Source organism: Anarrhichthys ocellatus, unplaced genomic scaffold (genome assembly GCF_004355925.1).
Source record: "Anarrhichthys ocellatus isolate YVR2014 unplaced genomic scaffold, GSC_Weel_1.0 scaffold43, whole genome shotgun sequence".
NCBI lineage: Eukaryota > Metazoa > Chordata > Actinopteri > Perciformes > Anarhichadidae > Anarrhichthys > Anarrhichthys ocellatus.
Genome location: NW_022280073.1, coordinates 1,385,121 through 1,395,665, shown reverse-complemented (window position 1 = coordinate 1,395,665; position 10,545 = coordinate 1,385,121). Strand labels below are relative to the sequence as shown.

The window sequence follows — 10,545 nt, the reverse complement described above, 5'->3', positions numbered from 1 at the left end:
CATCCATTCATCCGTCCAGTGGGGATGGTCTTCTGAAGACGACCATGAAAGCTCTGGAAAAAAGCTTGAGATAAGGAGATTTTGTCAAATTATGTGAATGCATTTATATCATATCCATCTATACATATAATATAGAAATATCATGCAGTCCACACTTATAGAGGCAAGACTGTGCAAAACAGCCCCATGCAGTTGTACTGCTTCATGACTGGTCTTTGCTTGATCTGTCTGCCCGTCTGTGAAATTTGATTTTTTTATTTTTGCATATGTCTCTTACAGAATAAGGGTATAATTGTCTGCCAGTGGAAGCGGCTCTGGATATTTTAACTTAAATTCTGCCCGAAGGCATGCTGCTAACACACCCAGTATTAAATGAATACATCCGACAATTCAGAAAGTACAAATTATAATGTAATATATATGTTGTGTAGCTGATGTTTGGATTAAGCTTGTTTCTGGGCCAGACTTGTGTGATTTACAAACATTGTGCCTCTGTAGTCAATATATCCCTACTTGGTGCTTTTTTAGAGATTCTGAGCATTTCGAAAGCCCCTCGAGGGCTGTCAACATGGCGAAGGCTGAGCCGGTGGTATGCAGCTAACGGTGGTATGCAGCTAACGGTGCTAACAACGCTAACAGTGCAAACCACGGAAACAGTTCCGACAGAGTTGGAACCTGGAGGGTGGGTGCTACACTTCCATGCAGATGCTGTTATCAGCTGTAACCACACATGCACCGAAAGCGTGTGCGGCTGCCTCAGCTACGTAAATAAAGCACGGAGACTCAGGTAAATATTACTCCACCACATCTTGACGTAGTCAATAGATATTTGATGCTATGTTCAATTTCTGAATATTGCTTATTTCACCTTTGAACATAATACAAAAAGGTTACAAAAAAACTAGCAAATAACAAATTGGTTATCTTAGTGGTAATTGTGCATCCAAAAATAATGATAATCCATTGACAGATAAGGTACTTGCATCTTTACCCAACAGAGCACCTTTACAGCCTGTATGATATAACATCTGTTTAGGAGAATATTAGCTGTGAATCTAAATACAATGATTTCAAACCTAGTCATTTTTCAGCCGTGAATAATGTCTGCGACTCTGCCTCTCACTGCGTTCTGCTTCTTCCGGAATAATCCGAAAAATACTCAAAGAATGAATGAAATGCTTTGACCAGACCCCTATATGCTGAAAAACATCCGTACACCTGAGTCAGAGAGACATTGTATTGTTCTGAAAATGGCAGCACAACGTTCCCTCTTTTGGAGCAAAGAAGCATAAACTAAGCCTCATTAATTAAGCTCATTAGGTGAACAGAAACCTGTTTGATTGGAGGCAGTTGGGGCCCTTCCGCTCCAATGCAGCAGCGGTATTTAACTCGCCATATTGGCTGTCTGATGGCTGCACCTCGGGGTCATGTTCTGTGACATGGCTGTTGTCCCGGTGCCACCCCTACACACACACACACACACACACACACACACACACATATCCTTTAAGGGGCTTGGCAGACCCCTGGTTCCCCCCTCTCTAATCACTGTGTTCTCCAGGGGGGCGCAGCCATTCTCGCTGCTCTTTGGAAAAAGCTTGGCATTTGTCTGAGATCTCATTTCTGTAATTCATCGCCCGTCTCCCGGGAGTCGCGGTTTGCACTGACGATGCCAAGTCCCCCCCCCCTCATCTCTCTCTCTCACACTCTCTATCCCCATTCCTCCCCTCTTTCTCCATCGTCCTCCCCTCTTGCCCCATGTCGTTGTTTGTTGTTGCCCCGAACGAGGTCCTCGTCGGAGCTAAACTGTTGGGTGTGCACACATTAACTCTCCCGTGGTGTTCGATGGCCGCTCAGATCACACAAATCTTGAGTGTGTGCATGTGCACATCCGTCTTCCTGGAGGAACTCTCTGAGTGCAGAAAGCACGTGATCGACAGCGGGATTACCCTCTTCACTTTTCCTCTCATATATAAAAAACGTGAGCACACACACGTCCCAAATGAAGAAATAATTACACGTCAATTATCGCTGGTGATATGGATGTGGAAAATATAATTGTGATTAATTCGGCATCAGTGAAAATGTACATCTGTTACTTATTTTGAAAAGCAGGAGGGGGGAAGAAAGCAACAAATTTTTTCTTTTTTTTGAGAGTATTCCATTAAGAGTTAAAAATGTTGAAGATGTTCTGTCACAAAGCTCCCCGCGATTCTGTAACTCTTGTTTTCCAGTCTGAGCTGTACAGGTGAAATGCCGCATCTCGCATTTTGTTTATGAGTAAACGGCTGTTGGGTGGCAGGCATTTTAAGCTAATAGCTGCTTTAAATAGCTGCAATTAGTGGGAAGCATGAGACATTTAATCACTCCAGACCAATTAGTCTGTAATCAAGTAGTGTCCAAGAGCGAGCACGTTTTTGTCCTCCACTGTTCCTCGGCAAGCGGCCGCCATATATTTCTCTGTGTGCTGGGAAGATCGGTGATTAACACGCGGGGATATAGGCCCCCGTGGAACGCTGTAATGTGGAGTTAAATCAGGGAGGGAGGGAGGCAAGACACGACAGCCAAACCTGTTATTGCAGTTTAACATATGCGGAAGGTTAATTCAAAGCAGAGATGGCGGCGCGCATCCTGGTTTTTATGTGTTTGCGTCACGGCGCGTTGTACAAATTTGTGGAATTAGGACTCGGTGTGTTTTCTTCTCTGTGGAAGCGCACTGGAAAATAAAAACAAGACATTCTACATTTTCATCAGTTCTTTTCTCCTGGATCAGTGATGGGAGTCTTACCTGGGAGGGGAGGATGAAAAGGGTGCAGAGCAAATGGGATTCAATCAGAAATAGGGAGTCTCAGAAATTGCTAAATCTCCCAAGTAAATTTTGGTTATATTTGCAATCTTCTGCAAGAAAGTTCATTTTAAGGCTGATCCAGAAATCTCCACTTCAGTAGCTCTTATATCAACCACACTTTCCAATTTCATTACTCTATATTGTGAAGGTTTTTACAGAGGGGGTTGTTCATATATCATTCATAGGCTGATTTATGGAACATTTATTACTAAAAACATTGTGGAAATTGATTTTTTTTAAATGGTTATTGACAGTAGGCCTACATTCCGATTTATGGAGTGATACAAAGAGATATCTATGTCCCTTTGTAAAAACCTTTGACAAAACAAAATGAAACAAAAATTCTGAACCTGACTTTACCGTTCAGATTTCTGTTCTGGAAATAAATTAAAATTAGAGCATATTTAATAATAGAATGCATGCAATGCATATTTAAACATTTTCTGAAAACTTTAACACAAAAAATAATGTATTTTTTAAGCTATACACCTGTAGTGTCTCCTCTTAATAAGACACAGGGAAACACACGCGTGCACAAGGAAGGAGAGCAATGCACACACACACCTGAGCAAACAGTCGGCTCCACTCGTAGCCACGGCCGGTCCTTTGTTTCGATAATAACGATGCTGTGCTCATAATGACGTTTCCGAGTGACTGGTCACAGGGCCGCCACATCCACTCCATCGGCCCTCTGGCTCCAGGGTGGAAAAAAACAGGTTGACCGGTGTGGTTTTGGGCCTCCTTATCAAACAGGATGTGATGCTTTCCCACGGTCTTAAGCAGGGAGGACGGAGGAGAGGCAGGCCACAGGTAGGAACTCAACGTGAATGTGTGTGTGCACCCCCCCGGGGTTTGCGTAGAGTTAAAAAAGGCAGAAAGAGCTGATGAAGCTTCTGTACAAGAAATAGCAAGACAGTGGGACTCGCAAGTCAACATATGGCTGCAGCAAAGTATAGAAGGAGCGGAGATGAATGATGTATCTGGGGATGACAGCCGTTTTGGGTGCTGACTAATAGAGAGAATTACACCCGCAGATCACGGAGCTGTATTAGAAGTGTGTTACTGTAACACTGAGGGAGAACATCATGTGATAGGATAAAATGTGCTGCGACATGTAAATATGAGCGTGGCTGGTTGGCTGCTGGATTAATGCCATGTGTCTTTGCCAGGAAGTGTCATATTTATGACATACTATAGAAATAAATGTGTTTATCGATTAATACGAAAATAGTTGTTCTGTTAACGGACTGTAAAAGAGCAGCAGGAATTCTGATTGTACGCGGGGCTAAAATGATCATGAGACGGATTGTTCTACAGTAGCTGTGTATGTCTTTAAGGAGACTACAGGCAGAAACATAATGCTTTCATGCGCTGGTTGCTTGTCTACTTTTGTCTCCTAAATTCACCAAAAGTTACCATAAGGCCTCATTTGCATATTTAAACATAACATTTCATAAAACTTGTAATGCAAAAAAGAATTGTCTTGTAAGTATTCAACTGTTTCATGTTGATATTTAGTAGTTATTTATTTTACCTTATTCATCTGTAGTGTCTTCAAAATGTCTGTAATTTTACAAAACATCTTTCAAGGCCGTTTTCTCTAAATGAGTTTTTTCTCAGACTCTGACGCAGAAATCTCTTCTTCAGCAGCTCTTACATCCACCAAACGTTCCACTCTCATTCCTCTCTATATTCTGAAGGTTAACACAGAGGCGTTTGTTCATATATCATTCACAGCCTGATTTATAGGCTATATATTTATATATATATATATATATATCTATATCTATATATCTTGTTAGCTCTAAAAACTTGGAGATAGCTGTTTACAGTATTTTCTGATTAATGGAGTAATACAAAGAGAAATCCAAAATTCCCTCTATTAAAACATTTGACTCTAATATTCAAACAAAATATAACAAGAATGTTGAACCTGTTTTTTCTTTGGAAGTTCATGCAAATTAGAACATATTTGATTAGAAAATGCCTTATTTGCATATGATCAAAATATAAAAATGATCTTAATGTAAATGATCAACTGGGGAAGTTTCTAGGTGATATCTGTTAATTACATGTTGTACCTGAACCCAAATTATATTATTATATTATTTTCAGTTCCGAAACCTTCATACCTGGAACACATCGCTCCATCATAATGTTTCAAGTTAAGGACTTACATCTGAATCTTATAGCTTCATTGTAACACCAGTTTATTGCCGACACCTTTGGTTGAAAAGTGACGAATTAAACGGCGTTGTGGATGAAAGTTATGTAAATGGTTTTATCTCTTTGTATCCATGAATGTATCTGCAAAACCTGTCATATTTCGGAAAGGCTGCATTCTCATGAACTCTCCGGCCTGCGTTGAGCTCTCTTACCGAGAACCAGAATATCTTTCATCATATCAGGAAGGTCTAACTGTCAAACTGGCCACCTGTGCCTCAACACATTATTTCAAATTTTTTTTTTCCATACCTTTTATCACTCTCTCAAATACACACGGACACACACACCTACACACACACAGACATATTTCACATCACAAGGACGGCGCTTGTCCAGGGCAGCGAGGCCCGGCTCTCTTTCTGTGGACTATAAACACACTCGTGTCTGCAAGCTCGTCCACGTCCAAACGGTAGCTTTAACCCACATTCAGCAGGGTGATGTGGGGACAGCTGAACAAGGGTCAGTGTGTCTGTGAGAGGAAGCTGCAGCTCCGTGGAGAGGAGAGCAACTAATAACTGTGAGATAGAGACATGTGTGGTTTAAAGACTGTTATTAATGACGGCTGTCTAGGTGAGCATTATTAAAGAAATGGTGTATCAGGATACATTTCAGAATAATTTGCTTTGGGAAATCAGGAAAATATTTGAACACGTATGTTTGGCCTTAATGAAGACGGATTTTGATTCTTCTTTTATTTTTAGCTTTCCAAACACTTGAAAAGCATCATAAACCATCAATATTATAATATGAACCAGTCTTTTTTTTATAAATCTTTGAAAACGTTCAACACCTCCAGCTGTTTCTACTGGAACACTCCCACAAACACGATGAGGCCTCAATTAAAAGTGTGAACAGGATTTTCAGTTGGATTTCCCTGGAACGATGACGTCGCCAGTTTGTATTTTGAACATTCCACTTCCTTACCAGGCATTTTCTTTTTCTAAGGGAGCGTGAGAACGCATCAGTAAATGCTGAGAATATGCTGTCTAGGAAGTGGTGTTTACTGTTTCATCTTTCCTCATCATAGGTCACTTTAGGACAAAAGTATCAGATGAATGCATGAACACTTAAAGTTCTCATGTACATTTAACCTGAATGCTGAGAACATTCCATTTGTCTCTTCATTCTGATGCATTCATTCAACCCAAAAAATGATTATTCTATTTGTGGCTCATGCTGCTTACATTCTACTTGAGGCCAATGAATAAAGGTAGGAAGTTAATCTCACGAATCACTCCGTCCATTGAGGCTGTTTTTATTGCTGCATTATTAAAATTATTATTATTTAAACCAAAGAAGACAGACATGATTGGCAGTTTGCTTTAATTTAGCTCAAATCAGACTTCTTGGCTGTCACTTATATTTCTATAATCCTGTGCTGAAGCTCATTTCCTGCACGCAACCTTAGATCTACTGACAGTCCCCAGATCTGGACTTCAAAACGAAAAGGCTTCTTCACTAAAGGCTGTCAAACTGGTTTAACTGCCAACAAGGGAGCTTCTTCATCCACCCTTCACTTTCCATGAAACTCACATGCTGCTTTATGTTCAGTTTGGTGAAGGGATGGGCGTTACCAAACTTTTTTTTAACTCAATACGATATCAATACTTTTTGTTGCAGTTACATGGGGTTTTTTCAAAATAATGATAATTTTGAGAAGGAAAAAAATAAAAGTAAAGTAAATACCTAGAAATCAGTCGAGTATTTTACAGAAGTATTTTGTAGGTTCTGATGTCACATTGGTTTCCACAGTCATGTGACACGAGCCAGCTCAATGTGTCAGGGCTATGCATGAAAGTCATGCACCACCCACGTTTGGATTTATATATTTTTATCGATATATTTTTTCAGTAATGGATACCAAAACACCTTCCTCACTATTTGATGGGACAGTGTCGGGACACCGAGAGCAATAAAAACCGAGCCGCCCCACCCTCGAGACAAAACTGGAGACGACACACAATTCTTCCTGGAAACTTTAATTGTTTTTGACAACTCCTCACAAGCCAGTGAAGGTCAAGTCCAACAGTGCAGCTGACAGTAATGTACAAGTGCCCTCTCACACTGGCAGGAGGGTGGTGAGGTAAAGTCGGCGTTCGATGTCACAATGAAAAATAAAAATCCTCTCTCTCTCTCTGCTTCATTTCACGTCTAAAGACACCGCCTGTCTGCTCGTTGTTCACGAGGAGTCTGTTAATGTTCACATATTTCATCAATTCATAACCAGAGTGATTTTCACGGCGTCAGTCATTAACTTCTCAAGGAGAAGCTGCGACCGCACGAAAAAAGGATCGGAGACGTTCTTTTAAAGAGGGGTTGCAAAACACTGCCACAAGTGCCGTAGCTCTCAAGATTTCTTTTTTGTTCTGAACAAAGAGAGCAATGTAACAGAATCAATAGAAGAAGAAAAAATCTAACAGCAGAGCGACCCTGGTGCTCCAGGCGGGTCAAAGTCGTCATAGTTAATGAGTACAAAACAATTCAAGTGAAAGCAAGAGTGGGCCGACTCATCAAAATAACTCGTGTTGAACTCCACCACGGACCTCTACAAGGGGGGGGGGGGGGGCTTCAGAGCACATTCAGCGTCTCCGCAGTGAGCCTGACATGCTACATATTCAACTATTCCAAAAAGAAAAAAGAAAACACTTCAAAGAGTAATAACTGATATATCATCATGTGAGGACATTATCGGCAGAGCATAACTGTCCACGAAGAGACTCAAAAGGTCGAAACACCATATTTACATAACGACAAACAAAAAAAAGGTTTTAATAAAAATATCTTATAATTACAATAGTCTATTTTGAGCATATACGTCTTCCTTCCACATACTTTTATAGAACATTTGTGTCTCTATATATGTACATTCTTAATCGTCTCGAATCGGAAATCCTTCTTCTTTACAATATCAAACATTTACAGCTCCAGGGGATTTGTGTTCAACACAAATCATCTATTTGAAACAATAGATGTCCAAAACTTGTACAACCATTTTCTTTTTTTAGCAGTTTAGTAAAGCTTTAAACTGGAGTCCTTTTAGCAATTCTTTAAGCACAATTCACAGTTTTCATCGCTGGTTTCCGGAAAAAAACTTCTTCGGCGTGGGGATTCCGTGTTCGCGCTCTAATTGGAGAAGATTTCAAGTGACGGTACAGGAGACTAGGAGAAGTCTACGTACTGACTCCCTTGCTCGATGGAACTAAACAAAAAAAAAAAAAGCTGAAATGACTGGTGATTTTATTTGGGTTGAACTCCTCCCGGCGTTTTATTATTATAATTTTTTTTCCAAATCCCCTTGTGATCGGTGCCTCCAGTTGGGTGTGAGTCCCTGGCGAAGCTTTGCTGGCTTTGGAGCGGCTCTGTGCGGCCTACACACCTGTGGAGGGGGATGAATAGCAGGGTGGGAAGAGAGGAGGAGGAGGAGGAGGAGGAGGAGGAGAGGGGGGGGGTGAGCTGCTGAGCTCCAGACTGACTGGCACCACCGACAAAACACAGGGCCATGCTTGATCAACAACCCAAAACAAACCAGGTCAAACAACAAGTGCAGGCTCCTCGGGGCTCTCACACACACACACACACACACACACACACACACACTGTATCACACGCCAAGCTTTTTTGGCCTTATCCAGGTGTGTTTAGACTCAATGCTATAAATCAGCAGCTTCAATGGGACTGAGAGGGACAGACAGAGTGAATGAGAGAGAGAGAGGAAGGAGTGTGTGTGTGTGTGAGAGAGAATGAAAGAGAGGGCAAGCTGAGGTTTTAACCCTCTCTTCTTGCTACACCGGTGACAGTTATTGCGCAAGAAGCACAGCTGCCTCTGAGGTCGGTGCCAATTTTCATGTGTTCCTCAATTATTATTGTTTCTTTTTTTGCTCTCTATAGAGACTGTCAATTTGCACCTCACATAGGCTACAATAATCAATGGGGATGGCTCCACTGATGTGGTGTCTCATGGGATCCCTGATTGTTTTTTGTTTTTTTTAAAGCCGAACTTCTGATTGTAAATTAAGAAAAAAAAACACATTTCAAATAATGAGGATGGTATTTTAATTCAACTTACCAGTGCGGTGTTTGTATCTCAGCGGCATAAAATAGAGTCCTCCGGCTTGTTGACTATTGACGTCCTCTACAAAAAGAAGGAGAAGAAGAAGAAGAAACGTGTCATTGGATAAAGACTAAATAAAGGGCCTAAATCCCCGCAGACTAAATGATATGCAGCAGAGCGGCGGCAATATCCCCCGTAATAAATGCGCTTATGAATAACAAATTGCCCTCATTGTGCGCAGTGGAGTGGGCTGCAGACTGGGGTACTTCACCAGCCCATGGGATAAGGTGGGCCTCTGACACAGTGCTGACATTATCATGCAAATTGTAAAAGCCCGCAATCAAGTGCGCAATCCAACCCACGCCAAATGCGTTTTTTTTACGCACGATTTTTTAAGGTTGCGCTGTGAGGTGTGTGCTATTTAGATTGGGTTTTTTTCATCCCCCACATTGAAAGGACAATGACACAAAACGGGCATGACGCGCTTTGTCTGCCTGGCGGTGTACGGGGGTCTGGCACGCAGCTATATCGGGGTCCCCGATAAAGTCCCCGTTGGAAAAACGAGGAGACGGTGGAGAGCCGCGTCCGCCGGTTTAAAGCTTACCTGGTGGTGGTCGACGTTGAGCGCCGTCAGCGGCGTGCGGCTCGGGTTGGAGGCCGGGGGAGGGCAAGTCCCGGTCCGCTGTGGCTGCTGTTTGTGGAGCGATGGGTGCGTCTCCAGGGCCAGCTGCAGGTCCAGGATGTAGTCTATGACGTGCTGGAGGATCTCCACTTTGCTGACTTTCTTATCCTGCGGAATGGTGGGCACCAGGCGCTTCAGCCGGCTGTAGCAGTCGTTCATGTCGTACTGCAGGCAGAAGAGGTCCTCATCCTCCACCCTGCACCGGGCGATGTTGAGGCTCTGCTTCGACAGATAGTGCAGCGAGAGCGGGCTGCCGCCGGAGGAGGAGTCCTGGGGGTGGACCGGAGTAACAGCCTTCATCTTAGAAAACCAACGGCTCAGAGACAGAGGCAACGAGGGGGAAAGAAATACGTCTCTGGTAGCAGGAACGATTTTTAGAGACAAAAAGCTTATGTGCATACAGCCGCAAATAAGCAAAGGGAATAAAAAAAACGACCGAAAGGCGGAATTGTAGTCTTGTCAACACATCCCGCGGAGCCGCACAGTTCCTCGTACTTCGTCAGGCTCGGTGTGAAAGGAGCGAATAGATTTCCTACATTTATAGAGGAGAGGGGAGGCGCCAAGCCCGACGGCTGACAGATCGAGGGAGAGGAGCTGGTCAATCACCGGCAGCCCGCTGCCCACCGACCCAACAACGGAGCCGAGAAAAAGGCGTGTCTCTGTGCGCGCTGCGGTGGGCTGCCTGTTGGCAGTAGGTGTGTGTGTGTGTGTGTGTGTGAGAGAGAGAGAGAGAGAGAG

General features: G+C 42.8%; 1 protein-coding gene across 1 annotated transcript; it reads right to left on the bottom strand.

Annotated features, from left to right (window-relative positions):
• Positions 1 to 7,037: 7,037 nt before the first annotated feature.
• On the bottom strand, positions 7,038 to 10,358 carry id4 (inhibitor of DNA binding 4). The gene is made up of 3 exons (XM_031868544.1): positions 9,730 to 10,358; positions 9,141 to 9,206; positions 7,038 to 8,450 (listed from the first exon to the last, which is right to left on the bottom strand). Exons 1-2 carry the CDS (start codon positions 10,204 to 10,206, stop codon positions 9,159 to 9,161), a joined length of 525 nt encoding a protein of 174 aa, XP_031724404.1. The 5' UTR covers positions 10,207 to 10,358; the 3' UTR covers positions 7,038 to 8,450; positions 9,141 to 9,158.
• Between the last annotated feature and the right edge of the window lie 187 nt (positions 10,359 to 10,545).